The sequence below is a fragment of the Podarcis bocagei genome (genome assembly GCF_964188305.1).
Source record: "Podarcis bocagei genome assembly, chromosome: 4".
In the NCBI taxonomy this organism is placed as follows: Eukaryota; Metazoa; Chordata; class Lepidosauria; order Squamata; family Lacertidae; genus Podarcis; species Podarcis bocagei.
In genome coordinates this window covers 7,568,088-7,591,571 of record NC_138128.1, presented here as the reverse complement: position 1 = coordinate 7,591,571, position 23,484 = coordinate 7,568,088, and the positions used below count along the sequence as shown (strand labels likewise).

At 41.6% G+C, this 23,484-nt stretch overlaps 1 protein-coding gene across 1 annotated transcript; it reads left to right on the top strand.

Annotated features, from left to right (window-relative positions):
- Nucleotides 1-1,942: 1,942 nt before the first annotated feature.
- Nucleotides 1,943-23,201, top strand: LOC308584988 (cytochrome P450 2J2-like). Its single transcript, XM_081190410.1, has 9 exons — nt 1,943-2,140; nt 8,405-8,567; nt 16,939-17,088; nt 17,298-17,458; nt 18,417-18,593; nt 19,608-19,749; nt 20,812-20,999; nt 21,449-21,590; nt 22,598-23,201. The coding sequence occupies exons 1-9, from the start codon at nt 1,973-1,975 to the stop codon at nt 22,783-22,785; spliced, it is 1,479 nt and encodes a 492-aa protein (XP_081046536.1). The 5' UTR covers nt 1,943-1,972; the 3' UTR covers nt 22,786-23,201.
- The last annotated feature ends 283 nt before the right edge of the window (nt 23,202-23,484 follow it).

Sequence of the window (23,484 nt, the reverse complement as noted above, 5' to 3'; positions counted from 1 at the left end):
GAGGTCTCAAGTCATGGCCAAATTTCTCCCCAATTCCATCTTGCCGGTTTTCTTCTAATTTATTAATTTTAATAATATTTAACTTCAAACGTCCAATCTAACAGAGGCCTTTAATTTCCTTGATCTTTACCACTCCTCCCATTGTTCTTTCCGTGTTGTAGTCAGTCCTTTGTTCTTCTTATTCCTCACTTTCTCAGGTTTCTTGTCCTGTTCAGCTACTAAAACGTTCTAATTCAGAAATCTGGTATCTCTACAGAGGTTTGTTTTTCAGGAACAAAAACTTACGTCCAGTCCCTTCCTTTCTTCAATAGAGAATTCTATTGTCTCCTTTAATGTAAACACCTCTGTAGACAAAATACTATTTCAGTTTTGCAGCTTTCCCAGAAGATAACAAGTCCTGTGCTAATCCAGGAGTATTTTTCCACTTACGACCGTTCTTGTAATGTCCCGAAACCCCTCTAGGGGGATTGTAATAAATTTGTATCCTCTAATCCAAAAGTCAAATTGTTGTTCCTTATTTTCCGACAGTTTATATCCATATTGTAGCAAATTGTAACAAAATTAGCCAGCAAAGTCCTCATAACAAAGTCCTCTTTATATTCTCCAGCTTTGACAGCTACTTTGACAGCTGTCAAAGTCTCAGTCTCTCTTCACCAGGCTCTGCGAATCGCCCCGGTTCCAAGGGGGGGTTGCATTTTCCTTCTCACCCTCCACTCTTCTCCTCCAGCACAGTTCTTATAATTTCCCATCATGGAATTAATGATTTTTATCAAGAGTATACTTCTCTTTCGACCTTGGTTACCCAGTCCTTGTTTTAGAATGTTTACAATAGGGGGGGATTGTCTTCCTTTTTAGATCACCCCCGCTCGTGCCAAATCCGAAAAAAATCCTTTTTTTTCTCCTTTTGAACCCGGTTTCCTAATTACTCACGGGTTGTTGTTAATAGTCCGAATTTCCAATGGAAGAAGTCAGCGCTCTTCGTCGAATGGCATGCGGCTGCGCTCGGCAGGGAAAGCAGAGGACTCAAAGCACCACGCCGCTCCCCGGCACCCGATCCGAAGCCTTTAAAAAGGCTCCTTCACGAGTCGGGAGGGCGCTAATGGTCCCAGCCGAGTCACCCATGTCCACGGGCTCCGTGCCCGTGGTTTTTAAGGGTCCCCACGTCGCCAGCGCGGTAGGACCCAGCCCCTGCCGAGCAGACTCCCTCCGGAGCTCGGAGGTAGTCCGCCATTCGGCGATGGTGCCAACCCGGAAGTCCTTTCATCCTTCCCTCTTTGTACAATGCTTATCATGATGACAAACGAATGGTTAAATATGTTTAGTGTTAAGTACCATATTTCACCATAATTGTCAATTTTTATGCCAATTATTCTTTTCAAAAAAGGGGGTGTGCGACGATTATTGGTGAAAAACCAAAGCATGACCCTTAATCGAGGAAACATGCACGCTTACAATGCCCTGTGACCATTATGTGGTGAATGCTTTGGGAATGATTTGAAAAAGGAGCTTGACTATTATATGGTGGTGACCATTAGGCAGTGAAATATGTAGCACACATTTTGAATATCTGCTGCCAGAGTTTCTGTTGGATCCTTGCCCCCTTCCTCATATTTTATTCAAGTTGGCACCTCTGATGGATTGCAACTAGCAAGTGCTCTGTGGAAGTAGCAATTGTACTGCACTGTGGTTCGATTCAACTGCAGGTAGAAGTTTGTTGGCTTTTGCAATTGAAAGGCATTTACTATCCTGGCCTTCATTGCTGGATTAATAAGAGCTTGAACTCAGAGTTCTTTCTGAAGGCTTTGACGCCTACATCAGATTGGTACCTTCCCAAGGCACAGGTTACAAGGAGTAGCAATTCCATAAGAGGGAAAGATATCCATATTAAATACCAGATGACTCTTGGGGTACTGGAAGTAGATCACAGTCTCTTGGGAGAAAAATTTAAGGAGAAAGAGACAGCAAGAGAAGGATGGAGGTATGGGCACTTTTGATTGCTCTGCTGGTGCCTCTTCTGATTCTGCACTACCTGAAACAGCTCTGGTCAAGCAGGCATTATCCTCCAGGACTTCTCCAGCTTCCTCTCATTGGAGCCATATGGAGGTTTGGATTCAAGATTGATGAAAATACTCTCATTCAGGTACTTATTGCTTCGTAATAACTCAGTCTGATGCCAGCAATTCTTTTATCTCTTTCCCCCAACAATTGTGATATTTCAGCTTCAACAATAGAATGGGTTAAAATGGTAAATGCCATAAGCCTCCGTTGTCAGAATCTGTAAGCAATACAAATAATAGTAATAATGTAAATAGTATTATTATTAATATTGCAAAGCACAAAACCATATAAAAGTTGAAAATACGCATTAAAACCTACAGATCAAAAATATTTATTGTATACTGTTAAACTGAGGAAGGAGGAGAGAACACCCTCAAAGGAAGAATGCTTTATGAAAATCTTGGAATATGCAGAGATGGCAAAAATTGATAAAAGATACAAATTTAGAATCTTTTAAAGAAGATTAGAAAACCTTTCCAGTCTATATAAAAAGTTATTTCCCATATGCAAAGACCACAGTGGGGTTTAAACTGTAAGAAAACAGCAGAATATATTAAGAAACATGTTAGAGAGGATGAAATTAGATAAGATGGAACTTTAAAATGCAATAGTATGTAATTCCAGTTATAAACATTGATATTGGGTGAGTGGGAAATCACTTGTTTTGTTGAATTGGAATATAGTGGTACCTTGGGTTAAGTACTTAATTTGTTGCGGAGGTCCGTTCTTTTTTTTTTTTTAAAGAATTTTTATTAAATTTCCAGTTAACAAACCAATCATATCACATTAATTCCAAATTATACCAATACATAATAAACTCCAAATATTTAGCGGAATTTAAATTTTTTGTTGGGGGTACCCATGCTTTGAGTTCAGAAAGGGTCCAATCATCTCATATTTCTGCTGCTTTGATGTTCACAAGTCCCATCTTTCCATCTCTTTGTTGTTATCCTTTACAAATCCCGTCTTCCAATCTTCTTGCTGTTATCATTTTTCTTCTTAATAACCTCTGAGTTATCCCCACAAGCGAGTTGAAGCAAACATTATTATAGTCCTGTGTGGATTTTCACGCAGATCCAAAAGTCCTATTCAAACGGCAGGCGCCATTTCAGCAGTTCCCATTAAATACAGTCTAAGCGTCTGCTCATTAACTTTCGCAGACCAGTTGCTCCATAAATCAGCCTTTCCAGGGGAGTTCTTGCCAAATCAAACGTAGAATTCAGATATGATAACAGAACAGTGGCTCCCTCCCCCTTTGACTGTAAATCTTGCAACAAAGTCAGTCTCATAATGGCGGTTCCCAATTAGAACTGCGTCATCCAAAAGCCGTTTGTTACCTTTCCAGATCTTCCACGAAACAGAGCCTTTAGTTGATAATTTCATTTCCACACAGTCATGTGGCGGTTCTTCTTGGGGAGGGGTTGTTAGGTAAATCATATTGAAAAAGTGAAAAGTTGCCCCCCCCTTTCCGATCCGTTTCAACATACCGACATAGTTGTGATTCTTTGATGTAGTCTTCTGTTCAGTCCAACCCGTCACTCAGCTTCTCTTTTTATATATATATATAATTTTTATTGGGTATTCAGATTTTATACAAGACACGACACAGACACACAAACACAAACACAAACACAAACACTAATATGCATAATTTCATATCCTTACTTTCTTAACCACTTCCCCTGACTTCCCCACTCCACCCCCTCATACATCCTAGTTCCAATAGTTAACTCAGCAAGTTCTTATCTCCCACCTTTACCTTATTATTGTTGTTGTTTTTTAACCAAATTCTTCTTCATTAATCATATTTAACTTATACCTCAATTTAATTCATAATACTAATCTTTTACTTCTTTTTCTAAGGTCGACCCAAATTCCCTTCCACAGATTTCCCAATTTTATAATAATTACTAAACATACCAAAAAAGAAAAAAACAACAACATAAAATTATAACCCTTTGGATTCAAAAATTCTCTCCCCCCCTTTCCCGGTTTCAATCCCCAAAATATGTCCATAATGTCAGTTCTTAGCCTGGATTCCTCACGTCCGAGGCCTTCAAATCTCTCTCAGTCCCTCTCTGTCGGTTTTGTTGGTAGTCCTTTATGTTGATCATCAAGTCTCGGAGGAGCTCTATCCCAGCAAAATCCATGTTACTTCCAACCAGCCCTCCATTTTTAACAGTGGAGCCCAAATCATGTTTCTTAAGTCCAAATGTCCCAAAAGCTCCAGCTTTTATCTTACTCAGATTTATAGTCCATGTTTCTTCCAATCTCCACATGAATAGATCACTCCATTCTTCATTCTTAATTACAGTCCAACTTCTCAATGTCCAAATCTTATTTTCCTTGTAATTCTTTTTTGTAGACCTCTGGTTGTCCCTTTCCACCTGTAACACTTCGGCTCCTCCTTCCTGCTCCTCTAAATCTGCAAATGTCTAATTCGGCTGCAGAGTTCTCTTGAGTCGAGTCGTTGACGCAATCAACAAATTTGCTTACTTTAAAATTCAAGGTTGTTATGTCTATAGCCATAGCTGTACTCTGGTCCTGTAATCTTCCCACGAGAAAGAACATCCTTTCCAGCTCTGCCTGTATTTTTCCATCTGCAGCCATTGTAGTGTCTCAGAACCCCCTCTAGAGGGATTCTAGTTACTTAGTAATTTTTCTCCAACAATCCAGTTACTTTATTAATGTATCTTCTTTGTTTCAAACAACTTAAGATCCAATGTATCAAATCCAGCCCGCAGAGATAATAAAAAACAAAATTTTCTAGCTTTGACAGCTCGTTTGACAGCTGTCAAACTCCTTGTATCTCCTCAACAGGCTCGCTCGCGGATCGCTCCCAGATCCCGGGGGGTTGTATGTCAGCTCCTAAAATTCAGTTCTTATCCTCCAGCACAAAACTTCTAATGCCAAATAGTGAAATTAATAACTTTTATCTCACAAAGATAGAAATAGTCTCTCGACCTTAGTTATCCGATTCTTGCTTTAAATTGTCTGCAGGAGGGGGGGGCTTCCTTTTAGCGCTTCCCCCAATCGTACCAAATTCAAAGAAGGAAATTTTTAAGTCCAAATTCCATACTACTCATGGGTTGTTTCTTTTACAGTCCAAATGTTCAAGGAAAAAAGTCAGCGCTCTCCGGCCATGGCTCGCGGCTTCACTCCATAGAAGAAGCGATCTACTCACAGCACCACGCCACTCTCCGTCCCCCGCTCCGAAGCCTTTAAAAAGGCTTCTTTGCGGGTCGGGGGTGCAAATGGTGCCCGCCGAGTCACCAGGTCAACAGGCTTCAGCGCCTGTGGTTTCTAAGGGTCCCCGCGTCGCCGCGGCGGCGGCAAGACCCGTCCTTCATGGAGCCGATTCCCTCCGGAGCTCGGAGGGAATCCGCCATTAGCCGATCACGCTAACCCGGAAGTCCCATTACTCAGCTTCTCAGTGGTCGATTTAATTAGCAATCAGTACACCCTTTCCTTCGCTCGAAACATGTGCATTTACTCTTCTCCAATTATTTATCTTGAGCAATGCAACTAGGATCACAATCAGAAGTAGCGTCCAGGAGATCCAAAAACTCACTCGAGGGCTTTCCGTCCAGTGCCCCCACCCCCTCCTTCTTTCGAACTCGGGGGTGATTTATTGGCAACTGTGGACGAGGCAGCATTTTCCTATCCCCTGGGAAAACTCGGGAGGCTAATTTACTCCCATCATTAGTCTCTTAACCTGTCCGTTCTTACCCTGAAACTGTTCTTAACCTGAAGCACCACTTTAGCTAATGGAGCCTCCTGCTGCTGCCACGCCGCCAGAGCATGATTTCTGTTCTCATCCTGAAGCAAAGTTCTTAACCTGAGGTACTATTTCCAGGTTAGCAGAGTCTGTAACCTGAAGCGTATGTAACCTGAAGTGTGTGTAACCCGAGTTACCACTGTATAATTGTTGAGTAACAAATGTAACTTTCTGTATGGAAAATTTCTATATTCCAATTGTTTTGTCAATTGGAACATTATTATTATTATTATTATTATTATTATTATTATTATTATTAACCACCCAATAATACGCCCCCACAGAAAAAAATCAGATTTTATAAGGGCATAGGATGTCAATGAAACCAAACAAAGGCCTAGTTAAAAAGGAAGGTTTTGCCAGGTGAACTTCCCTGGTGAGAGAATTCCACAGATGGGGAGCCACTGCAGAGCAGGTCCATTCTTGTGTTGCCACCCTCTGGACCTCTTATGGAGGAGGAACACAAGGAAGGGCCTCAGAAGATGATTTCCGGTCCGGGTAAGATAATATTGAAAGAGGCGGTCCTTGAGGTATTGTGGTTCTGAGCCATTTAAGGCTTTCTAGGTCAAAACCAGCACTTTGAATTGGGTCCAGAAACTAATTGGTAGCTGGTGCAGCCGGACCAGTGAGCAACCTGGCCGCTGAATTCTGCACTAGCTGAAGTTTCCGAACTGTCTTCAGAGGCAGCCCTATGTATAATGCATTGCAAGTAATCTTACCTTGAGGTTACCAAGGTTAAGAAATGTAACTTTCTATATGAAAAAAGAATAAAATATTATTACAGAAAAAAGACAGACCACAGCATTCATTCACAGCAGCCTCTCAACAGGTACTAACCTCCATGCGCTATTCAATCTTTTTCACTCAAACCAGAAGCACTTATAAAAAAAACACTATAAACTAAAATACCAAAATTTTCTTAAAGGATCTCTGCGGTAAACTAGGGTTGCCATTTTTTAGGAAATTGTTGAGCTTTTTTCATTGGGTTGCCGTACATCTGGGTGTTCCCTGACATTTTGCCGATTCCTGTCAGGACATGTCAGGAATTTTCCTGATGTATGGCTAGTTTACACTAAGTGCTAATCTCCAGTTAATACTCCCACCAATAATACAAGGCCAGGGCTGTGAAATCAGCTCCAGAGAGTCATTTAGAAAGCTGTGAAACTAATGTCACTGGGAAATGAAGTCTTGCTACCACTTACAAGTTGTCCCATAGAAAATACAACAACATTTTATGTTGCCTTGTGTTTCCCCCTGATTTCACATAGCTACCCATGCTGCCATTATCCTACTTTGTATGGTTTTGTGCTTTTCAGTATTAATCGGAATCTTGCCCCTTTATACTAGTTTTAACGTGTGTCGTTCATAGCTGCTGGTTGAAGGGCACTCATCTCCAAAACACATTGTGTAACACAAGAAGCTGAATTAATAAAACAGCTTATCACATTATGTTCTTGATCTTGTCTTCCTTTTGCTCTACTACATGTTGCAACATGGCCTAGAGCAGGTATGTCCAACTTTCAAGAGACTGAGATCTACTCCCACTATAAAAAAACTGGCTCGGGGGGGGTTCGGGGGGGGGCTAGATCTACCACAGACACACCGCGATCTTCTAGTAGATCACGAACTACCTGTTGGACATCCCTGGCCTAGAATGCTGTGTACTTCTCCCCTTCCAACAGACGGAAGGGGAACAAGTTCAATTGGCAATGAAGCAGGAGCACATCAGCCTTTCTCAGCAGCAGCTCACGTGTAACTAGAGAAGACAAGAGACAAACAGAACAGGCACCTTTCCATTGCCTTCTCCGCAAGCATTAACTCTTTGTCAGACCATAGTTTAGTTTATTTGTTTGTTTCTTAAATAAAATTATGAGCTTTTTCAGCGAAAACTCTTCAAAAAATACAAAATTACTCAACCATCGGATATGAACATATTAACTTTTAAAACATTGGAATTGGTAATATTCTCTAGCCCAGACATGTATCATCTTAATTCCTTGCCATAGATTTGCATGGTGGTGATGCTCCTGCTGTAACCCACCATGGGTCTGAAACCTGACCCAAGGCTCAAGCCCAGCCTATGCCAACCTGGTACCCTCCAGATGTTTTGGACTACAATGCCCATCTGCCCCAACCACCATGGCCAATAGTCAGGGATGGTGGGAGTTCTAGTTCAAAAGCATCTGGTAGGCTACAGGTTCCACATCCCTGCACACACAAAGATTGTGGCAAGATCATTTTCTGGCAATGACTTGTGCATCTTCTTGTCTGTCACAGGAGGGCTGGTTACTATGAAGTGTCTCTGCTGCTCTGATCCTAGGCAGAGGCAACATGGCTAGGAGGGAGTAAAACAAATGGGTTGGAATCATGGGAGGGAGGAAAAAAGGAAGGAAGGAAGGAAGGAAGGGGAGGAGGAGGAGGAGGAGGGGGAAAGATGATAGCAAGAGAACTGCACATAGTGAGAAACTGCAGAAGTGAGGGAGGATGACGTTCTCGTATTAAGTTGAAATATCCAACTGCATTTTTTGAACACATCATTCCTCTCTTCTCTTTTGAACCAAATGGTAGCTGGGAAAGCAACATGGAAATATTTACACCATGTGGTGTGGACATCTACCCGTTGTAGTACTGTCTGGATTCCAAGCAGTGAAAGAAGCACTCATTGGCCACTCTGAAGAATTAGACGAGCGACCAGAGACTCTTTTCGTTAGGACTCTGATAAAAGGAAAGGGTAAGTAGTGAAGAATAAGAATTTCTACTTGTATTTTCCCCAGATGAAACTTTTAAAGGGCTGTCCAGAAAAACAGAACAAAGGTTCTCTATTACTGCTGCACACAATGGGAAATGCATTACCTAGGAGCCAACACCTAGGGGCTGAGGTCATTCAGAGTGGCTAGTTCTCATGCTATCAAATGACACATTTGTTTGGGTCCATGAAAACCTGGCTTCAGCACATGTGAAGATTTGATTGATTATGACATCTCTAAGAAACAGAACACACCGCTTCTCTCAACAAGCTCTTCCAACATGTTTTGGGCATGGACTCATGTGGCAAATATAACATGTGAACTTTGCAATCACATAGTTACTATCATCATTATACATTATGAATTGCTTCTTGCATGTATGTCTCAAGGCACCTTACAGAGATATAAAAACAGTTTAAACTATGAATAATCATAGTTTAGAAGTCCCGGGTCCTAAGTAAGTCAGATTATTATTATTATTATTATTATTATTATTATTATTATTATTATTATTATTATTATTTTTTATTAGGTTTTGACAATAAAAGAGTTTTTTAAAAAAATAGAAAAGACAAAAAAGATACAAAATTATAAAATACAAAAATACAGACATTACACACACAAAAAGAAAAGAAAAAAATACATATAAAAAGACAAAAATTCCCTCTTTCTTAATTTCTCCTCTTTAGTTAACTTATTTTCCTGACTCCCTCATGTCTCCCATTTTTGTATCCCTTTTAAAAGTTGGTTCAGCAAATTCATGTCCTGTTAGTCTATCTATTATTAATCCAATCTTGCATTTTACCTTGTTGCTAAAACCCCTGCAATTCATTTCAATGTCCTCAACATTCAAAAATTTTACAATATTTCTGCAAATACATTTTAAATTTCCTCCAGTCTTCTTCCACCGACTCTTCTCCCTGGTCTCTGATTCTGCCAGTCATTTCCGCCATCTCCATATAGTCTATTAGTTGCATCTGCCATTCTTCCAAGGTGGGTAAGTCTTGTGTCTTCCAATGCTTTGCGATGAGAATTCTTGCTGCTGCTGTAGCATACATAAAGAAAGTTCTATCCTTCTTTAACACCGATTGGCCAACTATGCCCAGGAGGAAGGCCTCTGGTTTCTTCGGGAAAGTATATTTAAATACCTTTTTCAATTCATTATATATCATTTCCCAGAAAGCCTTGATCCTTGGGCACGTCCACCAAAGGTGAAAAAAAGTACCTTCAACTTCTTTACATTTCCAACATTTGTTATCGGGCAAGTGATATATTTTTGCAAGCTTGACTGGAGTATCATTTTCATAATATTCTCTCTTAGGGCATTACATGCCGTGAATTTAATCCCGGTGGTCCACAACTTCTCCCAGTCAGCAAACATAATATTATGTCCTATATCTTGCGCCCATTTTATCATTGCAGATTTTACCGTTTCTTCCTCAGTATTCCATTTCAACAGCAGATTATACATTCTTGAAACTATCTTAGCATTGGGTTCTAACAGTTCTGTTTCTAACTTTGATTTTTCCACCTGAAAACCATTTTTTTAATCCAAATTGTAAACCTCTCTTATTTGAAAATAGTGTAACCAGTCTCACACCTTCTCTTTAAGTTTGTCATAACTCTGCAATTTCAATTTGTCACCTTCCTGTTCTAAAATTTCCCAATATTTTGGCCATTTAGCCTCCATATTGAGTTTTTTCAAAGCTTTCGCCTCCATAGGTGATAGACACCTTGGGGTTTTACTCTCCAAGAAGTCTTTATACCTTGTCCAGACATTAAACAATGCTTTCCTGACAATATGGTTTTTAAATGCCTTATGTGCTTTTACCTTGCCATACCATAAATATGCATGCCACCCAAATATATTATCAAATCCTTCAAGGTCCAAAACATCTGTATTCTCAAGAAGTAGCCATTCATTCAGCCAGCAAAAAGCTGCTGACTCATAATAAAGTTTTAAGTCCAGCAGGGCAAACCCCCCTCTGCCTTTAACATCAGTAAGAATCTTAAATTTTATTCTGGGCTTTTTGCCCTGCCAGACAAATCTAGATATATCTCTTTGCCACTTCTTGAAGCAATCCATCTTATCAATAATTTGCAGTGATTGGAACAAAAATAACATTCTCGGCAATACATTCATCTTAATGACAGCAATTCGACCCAGCAAGGAAAGCTTCAGATTCGTCCAGATTTCTAGATCTTTTTTCACCTCTGACCAGCATTTCTCATAGCTGTCTTTAAATAAGTTCACATTCTTGGATGTCATATTCACTCCCAAGTATTTTACCTTCTTTACTAGTGTTAAGTCTGTCTCTTTCTGAAATCTCTCTTTCTCTATTGGCGTCAAATTTTTCTCCAAAACCTTAGTTTTCAATTTATTCAATTTAAAGCCTGCCACCTGACCAAAATCCTGGATTACTTCTAGGGCCCTCTTAGTGCTTAATATCGGCTCCTGTAATGTCATAACAAGATCATCTGCAAAAGCTTTAAGTTTATATTGTTTAACTCCGACCTGAATACCCTGAATCAAATGGTCCCTTCTGATCATATTTAGCAAAACCTCCAGGACCGAAATAAAAAGTAATGGGGAGATTGGGCAACCTTGTCGTGTTCCTTTCTCTATTTTAAACTCTTCTGTAACCATATTGTTTACAATCAATTTAGCTTTTTGTTCAGAATATATCGCACCTATACCATTTTCAAAGTTTTGTCCAACCCCCATCCCCTGAAGATTCTTGTTCATAAAACTCCAGGAAATATTGTCAAAGGCTTTCTCCGCATCTATAAAAATCAAGACTGCTTTTGTGTTAATGTTCACCTGCAGCTTTTCTAAAATCTTAATTATATTCCTCGTATTGTCCAATAGATGTCTTTCAGGTAGAAAGCCAGCCTGGTCTTTATGTATCACCTCTTCCAAAACTTTTTTCAGTCTTCTAGCCAAAATGTCTGCAAAGATTTTGTAATCCACATTAAGTAGGGATATGGGGGGATAGTTCTTAAGTTGTGTCTTTTCAGACTCAGTTTTCGGTATACGCTTCTTTCCACGTCTCCGGTGCCTTTTCATTGCAGACCTCCTTTAGTGGTTGAATTAAATAGTCTTTCAAAGTTCTGTAGTACTTGGAGGTTAGTCCATCAGGCCCTGAAGATTTGCCCAGTTGCATATTCTGAATCACGCCTTCCACCTCTTGTTCAGTTATTTTGTAGTTCAATGATACCTTATTTTCTTGAGAAATTTTTTGTAATCCATTAGTTTTCACAAATTGATCAATTTTTGACTCAGTCTGCGGCCCTTGTGTATAGAGTTGTTTAAAATATCTCTGGAAGCAGCTTCTAAACTCCTGTGGATTCTGTATATTCTTTCCGTCCACTTCAAGATTGGTAACCGTGTTTAGCTTTTGTCTCTTCTTCAGCTGCCATGCTAACAGCTTCCCACATTTATTGGCTGATTCGAAGGTCTTTTGTCTCATCTGTTTAACTTTCCATTCAATGTCCTGATTTATCATTTTCATGTATTGTACTTGATATAACTTAATTTCTCTCAATATCTCTTGTGATTTTGGTTTAGCTCTAAGTTTTTTCTCTCCTTCTCTTACTTTCTCCAAAATCTTCTCTTTTTTCTCATTTTGAGTTCTCCTTTTTATTGAATTTTGCTGGATCAAAAACCCTCTCATTACAGCTTTGCTTGTGTCCCAGATTGTTCTTTTTTCCACTGTAGTCTTCAAATTTATCTCAAAATAGTCTTTTATAATTTTTGGGGCCTTCTTGATAATTTCTGGATCTCTAAATAAGGCGTCGTTCATCCTCCATCTAAAGGAACCAGTCAATGTTGGTTTCATTTCCATTTTCACAGGGTTATGGTCGGAGCAGGTTTTTGGGCAGATTTCCACTTTTCAGATCTTAGGAGCCATTCCTCTGGTTATCCAGATTTGGTCAATCCTTGTCCAAGTCTTTTGGGCTTCAGAAAAGAATGTCCCCTCTCTGCCTAGGGGGTTCTTAGTTCTCCAAATGTCAATTAAATCCATATTGTCTGTCATTTCAAAAAAGGTTTTCGGTAGTCTTCCGTCTTTTGTCACCACTTGTCTTTCTGACTTCTCCATATTTGTCGATACCACTCCATTCATGTCTCCAAACATAATGATGTTAAAGTCCATAAAATCCAACAATGTCTCATGCAGTTTCTTGTAAAATTCTGATTTCCCCTCATTTGGTGCATATATCCCTACTATCAAAAATTTCTCACCTTGGAATTGTATTTCAATAGCCACAAATCTTCCTTGGTCATCTTTGAAGACGAATTTAGGTGATAAACTTTCTTTTGCATAGATCACCACTCCTCTCTTTTTAACTTTGTCTGATGAAATAAATTCTTGTCCTAATCTTTTGTTAATTAGTACTTTCCTGTGTGTTCTAATCACATGGGTTTCTTGCAAACATATCAAGTCCAATTTTTCCTTTTTCAATAAGTGGAATTCCCCCCCCCCCCCTCTTCTCTGGGGAATTCAGGCCTCGAATGTTCCAACTTAATACCTTCATAGACATTGTGTGGTTATTCTGCTTCTCCTCCAACTGCTCCCAATGCTTGTTCTTGGTCTGTGGGTGGTCTCACTTCTGGTTTGTCCAGTACCAATGGCGGCTTTGCTAGGTCCAAAACTCCTGGTTTAAATTTTGGTTCTCTTCTCTCTGCCTCTTTTTGTAATTCTTCCTCATGATCCTTCAGGAATCTCTTTTTGTCCTCCTCTGATCTTATATTCACCTTTTCCCCTCTGTAAGTAAACGATAACCCCTGGGGAAATAATTCCCACCAGAAGATGACACTGTTTCTTCTTAACAGATTCACCAGGTCTCCGTAGTTAGCTCTGAGATCCAATAGATATTTTGGAATATCTTTAAAAAATTCTATCCTGGAATCCTCTATTTCCAATGATTTCTGGTAATGTAGGCCCAGTATTTTATCTCTCTCTCCTTTGGATCTGAGTGTAATCAAACAGTCTCTTACCTTGTTCTTTCTTCCCCCTTTGTTCTCTTTGCCAAGTCTGAAGGCTGTCTTTATCTTGAAATCTTTCTCTGGATCAAGGCCCCAGAATTCTTCAAATTCCTGTGTAAGAAAGTCATTCAATTTTCCTTCTTCCAATTCCGGAACCGCCCTGATCCTTAAATTAGCCTGTTTATCTTTCAATTCAATTAAGGACAACTGTGCCTTATGGTCTTCTAATTGCTTATTAATTGGCTGTAATTTTCCTTCTACCACCAGCCCCTTTTCTTTAGCCTCATCAGCAATCTTCCTTGTCAGCAGTCAGTCAATGGCCTGAGTATTGGAGCTGATAGTTGTAGTATTTAAGTCAATTTTAGCTGACAGTTTTTCCAAGGCTCCAAATATTTTGTCTAATGATGCGTTTAATGTCTCTTCAGCACCCATACTTTTTGCTCCAGGCTGCCCAGTATCTTCTTTTTCTAAGACAGGAGGTGCTACTATTGATTGTCTTCATTGCTGCAATCTAGTTTTATCCTTGTAGGCTGGGGTTTTTCCTGATCCATTACTTTATCTTTAGACAAAATAAAAAAATTCCTTCCAGTAGCACCTTAAAGACCAACTAAGTTAGTTCTTGGTATGAGCTTTCGTGTGCATGCACACTTCTTCAGATACCAATTCTATCTTTAGAATTCAAGGTCGCTCACACAGTTCAAGCTTCCTTTCTGGTGAGAAAGTTTCTAAACCTGCCGTAATGGAAAATTCCCCAGCTATATCCCAGGCCTCCTCTAGGGGAGCACCTTGGCAACAATGTTACTTTCCAAAAGCAGTCCTGCCCTTTTTAACTTTCACTTTTTCAATAAAAGGCAACAGTTCAATAATAGGCAACAATTGCAAGGAGTCCTTTCCAGTTCACATGCAGAGTATTTACCGACAGTTACAAATGTTTATAAGTGGTGCAACACTTTCTCACTGTCTCTGGCAGACCAATATCAGGGATTAGGCAGTGGTCTTTTTTCCTCACTTGTATCTGGCATTAAAATTTAGACTCCTCTGTTCTGCTTCTCCAGCTCTAACTTCAAAAGTCTTTGCTTTAATCCTATTCACAAAAACCGGAAGACAGACTTCCTTTTTGCGCCTTCCCGCTTCAGTGCCAAATTCAAGTTCGCTGCGTCGATCAAAGGCAAGCCAAACCTTTGATCTCCCGATTTTTAAAGTCTTACTCACGGGTTATAATTTAGAAGCCGAATTTTCAAAGGAAAAAGGTCAGCGCTCTCTGGCAACAGCTGCGCGGCTTCACTCCACGGAAGTAGCGATCGACTCTCAGCACCGCGCCACCCCCGTTCCGCTCCGGAGCCCCTTGCGGGGTCCCTTCGCTACTTGGGGGGGGCGCTTCTGGCACCCGCCGAGTCCCACGGCCGCAGGCTTCTCCCGCCTGCGGTTTTTGGATGGGTCCCCGCTGCGCCGTAGCGGTAAGACCCCAGGTTCCGCAGAGCTTCTCCTCCAGATCAGAAGGAGACCGCCATTGCCGTTGGCGCCGCCTCCAGAAGTGCTAAGTAAGTCAGATTATCCTCTACCAGGGCCAGGGCCTTCTCAGTAATGGCTCCAACCTGGTGGAATGCTCTGTCCCATGAGACCAGGGCCCTGCAGGATTTAACTTCCTTCCGCAGGGCCTGTGTTGTTGTTGTTTAGTCGTTTAGTCATGTCCGACTCTTCGTGACCCCATGGACCAGAGCACGCCAGGCACTCCTGTTGTCCACTGCCTCCCGCAGTTTGGTCAAACTCATGCTGGTAGCTTCAAGAACACTGTCCAACCATCTAGTCCTCTGTCGTCCCCTTCTCCTTGTGCCCTCCATCTTTCCCAACATCAGGGTCTTTTCCAGGGAGTCTTCTCTTCTCATAAGGTGGCCAAAGTATTGGAGCCTCAGCTTCACGATCTCTCCTTCCAGTGAGCACTCAGGGCTGATTTCCTTAAGAATGCCTGTAAGACAGAGTTATTCTGCCTGGCTTTCAATTTGAATTTAGCCTGGTCTTTTATTCCCCTTCCTCCCCTCCCCTTTTTATGAAGACTACCCACTCTGGGATCCCACAGCTAATTCTCCCTGGTCTCCTCTCTGGCCCAAATAGGACTAATTTAGCCAGCTAGCCCTGGTGATCATCTAATGTTTATTGGCTGGATTTCCCCCCTAAATTGATTTTTGAATTCTGAATTTATTGTTATTCACGTTTTATACGGTATTTTATGCTGTTTTTTGTTGCATCAATTAAGTGTTTTAAATTTGCTGTTAGCCGCCCTGAGCCCAGTTTTCTGAACTGGGAAGGGTGGGGTATAAATAAAAAAATATTATTATTATTTATTATAAAAGGTTTTAAAACAGTACAAAAACCAACAACAACTAAATATGGGTTAAAACAAAACAAGGTATACACCTATTGAAGTGACCTTTGTACACGACTGGGAAAGCTTGTTGGGGGAAAAATGTCTTCCTTTTTGGGGGGGAAAGTGCAGAGTCATATTCTGAATGCAGTTCCAAAGAACAGGGACATTCACTCTGAAAGACACAATGTGAATTACTTTGGGGCTGGCCTGCCCAATAATTCCTTTCACTAACTCCACAGTTTATTACTGGTGCTAAGGGCTCCTCCAGAAAACGTTTTTTAATTGCACATTCATAATGATTTGTGCTCATAATACTTTCAGGGTGGTTATATCCAACTCCATTGTCAATACTATTTATGCCTGCAAAGATTTTGAGTTCTCATCCTGAAGCAAAGTTCTTAACCTGAAACACTATTTTTGGGTTAGCGGAGTCTGTAACTTGAAAGGTATGTAACCTGAAGTGTATGTAACCTGAGGTACCACTGTACAATATTAAAAAATAACCCATAGTTATTTACTTGTTGTATATTCATTATTTTACACCCAGTTTTATATCTTGTGATCCCATTTCCTGTAGGCAATGATTTTCCATCCTAATTTAGCAAGAGAGAAAGAAAACAGCTCCTTCCATTTCCACCACTTCCATTCTTTTCCAAAAAGCATCACCAGAAGCTTGATAGATAGAAGTGAAATTTGATCGTGATGGCCTTCCATGGAAAGATCTAAACTTGTCGACATCACACTGTATCAGATACCAGTTTTCTCTTCAAAAATCAAAATGGTAGAGCTGTCGAGAAATCTCACTTTTTCTGATACTGTAAAGTGCGGATGCATGTGACGTCATTCTGAGCGTCTGCACATGTGTGAGCGGCAAAACCCTGAAGTAACCTGTTCCGTTACTTCCAGGTCGCCGTGGGAGGCAACCTGAAAAGATTTAAGATTTAACCCGAAGCGGCTTTAACCCGAGGTATGATTGTTGTTATTTCTCACTGATTTTCCATAGGTATTGCATTATCAATTGGTCACACCTGGAGGCAACAGAGACGCTTTGTTGTAGTCACTCTGCAGAAGCTGTGGCGGGAAAAGAAAGGCATGGAGCACCAAGTAGCAGAGGAGGCCCATCAGCTCGTGGAGGCTTTTGCACGTTCAAAGGGTATGTGATGCTAAGTGATGGTGCTGAGCTGGCATATGGAGATATATTTGTGTCCTACCTCTGTCCATTTTCCATTTTAGAAAGGAATGTGATATGCTTCTCTTGGTTCCTAACGGAGATCCCAGCAATTTCTCTTGACCACCATGAACTCCCACTCTCAGTATGAACTGGACCAGCTAAGCTAACATTAGTATAACTTTATTTTGCAGGACAGCCACTTGACCCCTCCATGCCCATCGCTACTTCAGTCTCCAACGTGATATGTGCTGTGGCTTTTGGGCACCGGTTTGCTCTTGAAGATGAACAGTTCCAGAAGCTGTTAGAAGCCATAGAATTTATCCTACAATTTGTATGTAGCTTTGGTTATGCTGTGAGTAGTCATTTCCATTCCTGCCAAAGGGCTTTAATACCTCCCAAGGGCTTTAATACCAGAAATCAATATTCTGATAGAGGGTTGGAGAAGTGAGATCAGGTTTAAATTGATCTGAGATAAGGGCCACTTACTATCTCACAGCCTGATCCATTGCTCATGATTATCATTGAGATAAAAAACACACCAAACCCCCCCATAAAAAAACAACAAAAGAAGACCTTTAGAAGGAAGATGGGACAAAAATGGAACAATGACCTTGAGAACAGGTCATCTAGAGCCCAGCAAAGGGAACAGAGGTGAACAAAATAATCTTCTCAAGAAGGGAATTACATAGTTTTGTTGCCATCATAGAAAACTAAATGTGTCTACTCTATACCCACCTAGCAGTGGCAATCATGGTGAGGCCCCTGCAGCCACCACTTGGCTGGAATTTTTTTTTAATGAAAGAGAGACCAGCAACTCAAGCACTATCGCTATTGCTGAGGAAAGCAGCCCCCTTCTGCTAAACCCTTTCCTCAAATTTAAGTTCAGTTCTCCACATTTCTACATCCATTCCTAATCTGTAAAAAAAAAGTACTCATGAAACTTACCGTACTTGAATTTCCCCCCCATCCCTATTCTCCACCCACCTCCAAGTACCACAAAGGGGCACTAACTTGTTCCAGGAGAGGTCCTGAGATTGTGCCCAGTTTTGAATTTATGCCGGGGAGCTGGAAAAATATTTTGAGCCATACTTTTCTTTCACATTTTCAGCTAGGGATAATTCACAGAATCCAATCATTGTGGGATTCCAGAGAAGCTATAGACACCTTCCTTCTTCTTAGTGAGACTCAAACTAATATGCTAGCCCTGAAGAATAATGCAGATCATGTTTTATAAGTGCAATTCCAAAGCACAAATGGTTTGAAGAAGCTTCCTCATGGTAATGGCAGCATTTCTGCTATCTTTCCTTTAGCTTTATGAAATGCTCCCATGGCTCATGAAACATCTCCCAGGGCCCCACAAGAAGGCTTTCTCCTGCATGGAGATGGTGCTTTCATTTGCAAAGGAGGAGATAGAGAAGCATAAGGAGAATCAGTCTGTGCATGAGCCACAGGATCTCATTGATTTCTATCTACTTCAGATGGAGAAAGTAAGTATCTGCTTGAAAGCGAATGCTGCTCATCCAAGGAATCATTATATTCCATGTTATGTTGATGTTAAAATGTCACATCTCTCTTGCAATGATGGCAGTTCTGTGTTCAGGATGCTCATTATCTGTGTTATATCTGTCCATATATTCCGTGTTCCAAAGTTCAATTGTCTTTTACCACTGCTGGGTGGTGACACCACTGGGCGTGGTAATCCAGTCAGGGAAAAAGAGAGGCAGACTATGTTTAGGGCACCTTTTCTAGCCCCTCCCCCATTTTGGAGTGAGCAGAGTAGATCCTAAAAAGGGCTGCTCAGTCATGGATACAGCTGCCGAGCTGCTCAACTGCCTTGTTCCTTGAGTCAGAATGACTGAATCTGTATCCACCGACCATGTGCTGTTTCATGACTAAGGGCTTCCACATTTCACAATCCTGCCCCTGTTACCATATGCTGATCACCATGGAACTTTGGGTGTTTGGGTTTGGGATTTGTTTTTTGGAAGACGCCTGTTCGTGAATTTGTTTTATGTCTGTAGATCAGTGCACACTGACCAATGAACAGTCTTCGCAGTAAGGCTCTGTACTGATGGCATGAGTTGTCATGGCGACCGGTAAATTCCGTTGTAACATACCGCTTGTTATCACCCGCTGTTCTGCTGTTGATGACTTCTTGGATCATTCTTTGTCTAGCTCCTCCCCTTTGACCTTACCGCCTTGGGTGACCAAGCTGGGAGTATGAGATTCCCAATGGCTTCACTCACAAGGGTCATAGGAATGTGCAATCCCACTCACCACGAAAAGGTGATGATCCAGTGAGTGAGGGCAGCAACAGCGGGGGTGGGGGAGGGGGTGGCAGCAGCTTCCCATTTCACCTTAGGCACTATAAGAGGATACCCCACCTCTCATGAAGCATGTGTGGGTGGTATGGTAATAAGTGGGGGAAGGAAGATAAAGTGCTGAAGGACAGAATGTAATGCATGTAAATGACATGTCACTTTCCCCATTTTCAACACCAGAGCAGGAATGACCCAGAGTCCACCTATGATGAAGAAAACTTGGCCCAGTGCATTTTTGACCTCTTTGTAGGAGGGTCGGACACAACTACGTGTTCTCTGAAATGGGCACTTCTCCTCCTGGCATGTCATCCAGATATCCAAGGTGAGAGAGGAGAGCCATGGCTTCTCTTGACCACTAGGGTGGAGCCTAGTTCTTTAAAGGTTTCATAAGGAAGCCTACAATAGTAGGGTTGGAAGGGACCCCAAGGGTCTTCTAATACAACCCCCTGCAATGCAGGAATCAACACATTCCCCCCTCCAGTTTGATACCATACCACAACCTGTACCTGTTTTCTTTTGCAAATCTGCTAGCAGTTTCTTTATGCAGCAAATGTACAAGAATGCCCCTGCTGTGAGATAAGTGACTGAGCCTCATTCCTGCCTCTCCGTGCTCCATTACATGAGGGATGCGGGTGGCACTGTGGTCTAAAGCACTGAGCCCCTAGGGATTGCTGATTAGAAAGTTGGCAGTTCGAATCCATAAGACAGGTGAGCTCCTGTTGCTCTGTCCCAGCTTCTGCCAACGTAGTTCGAAAGCATGCCAGTGTAAGTAAACAGGTAGTGCTGCGGTGGGAAGGTATTCAGTATTTCTGTGTGCTTTGGCACTCATCATGGTGTCCAGTTGTGCCAGAAGTGGTTTAGTCATGCTGGCCACATGACCCGGAATGCTGTCTGTGGATAAACACCAGCTCCCTAGGCCTGAAAGCGAGATGAGCGAAGCACCCCATAGTCTCCTTTGATTGGACTTAACCGTCTAGGGTCCTTTACCTTTACCTTTATATGAGTGATGCTAGCCAAAGATCAGATGAGGAAATGAGTATTAGTGAAAGCATGCCAGTGTAAGTAAACAGGAAATATTGAGGGCTGGGGGTGGAGAATGAATATATGACAGCCTTTGATCCCAGCCCTTCAGCAAATCCAGCCAGCCCTGGTAACCAGAAACAACTGCGATGAGCTTCACTTTCAGCCTTTTCACACCTGGGATCTAGAGTGGGGAAGAACCATGTACACAGATGAGCTCTTTGGAGGACCAGGTGACCTAAAAATGCTAGAAACTGGGACTCATTCACAGAGATTTATGGAATATGTTCAAGGGAATTAAATGTTCATCTGAAATAAAATGCAGTATTCACAATAAAACTTCTGTTTCCATCATTCTCTTCAGATAAAATGCACAAGGAAATAGAAGATGTCATAGGTTCTGCTCACTCAATCTGCTATCAAGACAAGAAGAAACTGCGCTACACCAATGCTGTGATTCATGAAATACTGCGCTTTAAATACATCAGTTTTTGGGGGTTCCCTAGGCAATGTACAAAGGATTTGAAGCTGCGTGGTTTTCTCATTCCCAAGGTATAACAGTGTGATACAGCTGCACTCCTGTAGCCCAAGAGCAAAGAGCAGCAGAAGGTTGCATATTGAGAGATGCTGCCAGGCATACAGGAACATCCTGTCTAGTCAAAAATCTGAAGGGCAAGAGCAGGAGCTCCATCTGCAGACATGTTTCACCATCAGCAAGTGCCATTCCATGGGGCAATTGTGGCAGGGGAGGAGCATGTAGTGGCCAGAAATCTCCGCCTGCTTGTGAGCTTTCATTTTAAAAGAGGTGGGGGAAAGTCCCCTTGTGTTCCTGCCTGTATAGAAAGTTTTTTACAGTGATGAATACAAAGCCACCCACCAAAATAATAATAATAATAATAATTCAGATCAGTCTTTGCAATGATTAGTCTTGGGATAGTGTGGGACAATAAAAAAAAGTATTGATGTGAATGCATTCCAAGTCACTTGTTTCTTATTTGCAGGGGACTATTATTGTTCCCGATCTACGCTCTGTTCTTCTTGATCCAACACGATGGGAGACACCTGCAGAGTTCAACCCAAATCATTTTTTGGACAAGGATGGACAATTCGTGAACAGAGAAGAATATCTGCCATTTGGTGCAGGTAAACACAGAAGACCAAGCTATGTTGTGATCTGTAGATGTGCTTACTGGTCTGCTTCCAGGAAATGACATCATCAGCAGCACAGGAGGGAGTGGGCCAGAGCAGAAGGAGCATCTTTCTAGCTGGAGTGGCACTGCTGGTCAGCAGAATGGGGCAGGGCACTGGCAAGTTAAGGGGATCTCTAGGTTTGTGGCTTGGGAACCACACATGCACATACACTTATGTGGTCTCCATCTGCACCTCCCTACATTTTCCACCCCTGCCCTGTCTCTGAGAGAGGCAACACAGCAAGCACCAGGACAGTGCTGTTCCCTGTCACACATCACCACTGCAAGCCACCCAACTTCTCTTCAGGCAGCAATGCTAGTTCCTACCAAGGTGAAGTAAACCTGGCAGGAGAGTTTGCTCCGTGGTCTTAAGCCCTTTCTGCATTGCTGATTTGGGCAGTTGACCAAAGTTTTCCTTTCATTTTTTAAAATCAAGTTTTATTAAAAAGCTTTATACATAAGACACAATAAAAATCATACTAATCTAAAAGGGAAAATAGAAAAAAGATTAGGAAAGAAAAAATAGAAAAGAAATAAAGGAAATTACAAGGTCCTCTATCAAAATTAAATCTTCACCCTTATTCTGCACACAGAAAAGTGAGCCCTCCCAGTTCTCACTGGGAGCTAGACCCTCTTACACTGGCTTCTAGCCCTGGGAGATGCTCTCTGCCTTGCCCCTCCCACAGGACCCTTCATCTTCAATCCATCCTCTTCCTGAATGTATCTTCCTTGATATGAGATTGGGAACTTCAATTTACAGAACAAAACATAAGTATAACAAGAAGAAAGGAAGGTTAGCGCTGACCAGGCTAGAAAACTGACAGCAGCCTTGATGTTTTCCGTATCCTAACTATGTCTATTTTGCCAAAGTGTTATGCAGAATGCTTATAGCTACAAAGCAATGAACATGGGAAAGTAAATTATTGCTCACTTACTGCCTTCTTCTTGTCTCCTCCTCAGGGTCTCGCATATGTTTGGGAATGCAGATGGCAAAGATCGAAATATTCATCTTCCTGACCAGCCTGCTGAGGGCATTCAGTTTTCAGTTGCCAGAAGGAGTCAAAGAGCTCAATCAAGAGGCTATAATAGGGATTATAGCACATCCCCATCCGTATAAACTCTGTGCTGTTCCCCGTTGCAACACATAAGAAAATAGGAAAATATTAGGGGCTGCACCCATGCTTCCTGCACTTGGTGACCCCTTGGCCACTCCTGACACATGAACCCCCTAGCATTTCCCCTTCCCTTCCCATCTCATCCCATGCAGCTACTGAGGTCTCTTTTCACCTTCACAGCTCCATTTCTGAAGCCACTTCTCTCTTATCTTCTGCAGCTCTGCTTTGCATCTGTTTTCCCCTTCACCCCATCTCCTCCTTTTCTTCAGGCCCTTTCATGCCCCTGCTTTCATCTTCATCCCTCTCCCAATGCCTCCTTACTCCCTCCTTTTTGACAACTTTCCTTTGCATCCCCATTCTTACTCTTGCTCCCTTTTCTCCTCCCCCTCCCTTTCCTTTTCTCAAATCTCCCTTACACACACATTCCCACACCTCCTCCTCTCTCCCTCTTCTGCAGCCCCCTTCTAACACCCCCCATGCTATGTTATTGTATCTTGAAGATGAGTAAACTCCTAAGAGCAAGGCTATCAGCTTCTCCAGTTGAAGAATGTTAAGTTTCTGTGATGGATACTGTACATGTGTGCTTGTTAATAAAATATCTCTCTAAATCACTACATTGAACCCAGAACCTGGAACGTGGACCACGCAAGGTATCAGGAGTGAAATAGGTTGTGTGGAGGCACTATGCAATATTTGAAGGCTTCACATCCTTTATCACAGTTAAGGAATGGA

Excerpts from the sequence above, each read along its gene's own strand:
- LOC308584988 (XM_081190410.1), top strand. The coding sequence starts at position 1,973 with ATGGAGGTATGGGCACTTTTGATTGCTCTGCTGGTGCCTCTTCTGATT. Across the intron at positions 2,141-8,404 it reads ATGAAAATACTCTCATTCAG|CTGGGAAAGCAACATGGAAA; the intron begins GTACTTATTGCT and ends ACCAAATGGTAG. Across the intron at positions 17,089-17,297 it reads GGCTTTTGCACGTTCAAAGG|GACAGCCACTTGACCCCTCC; the intron begins GTATGTGATGCT and ends TTTATTTTGCAG.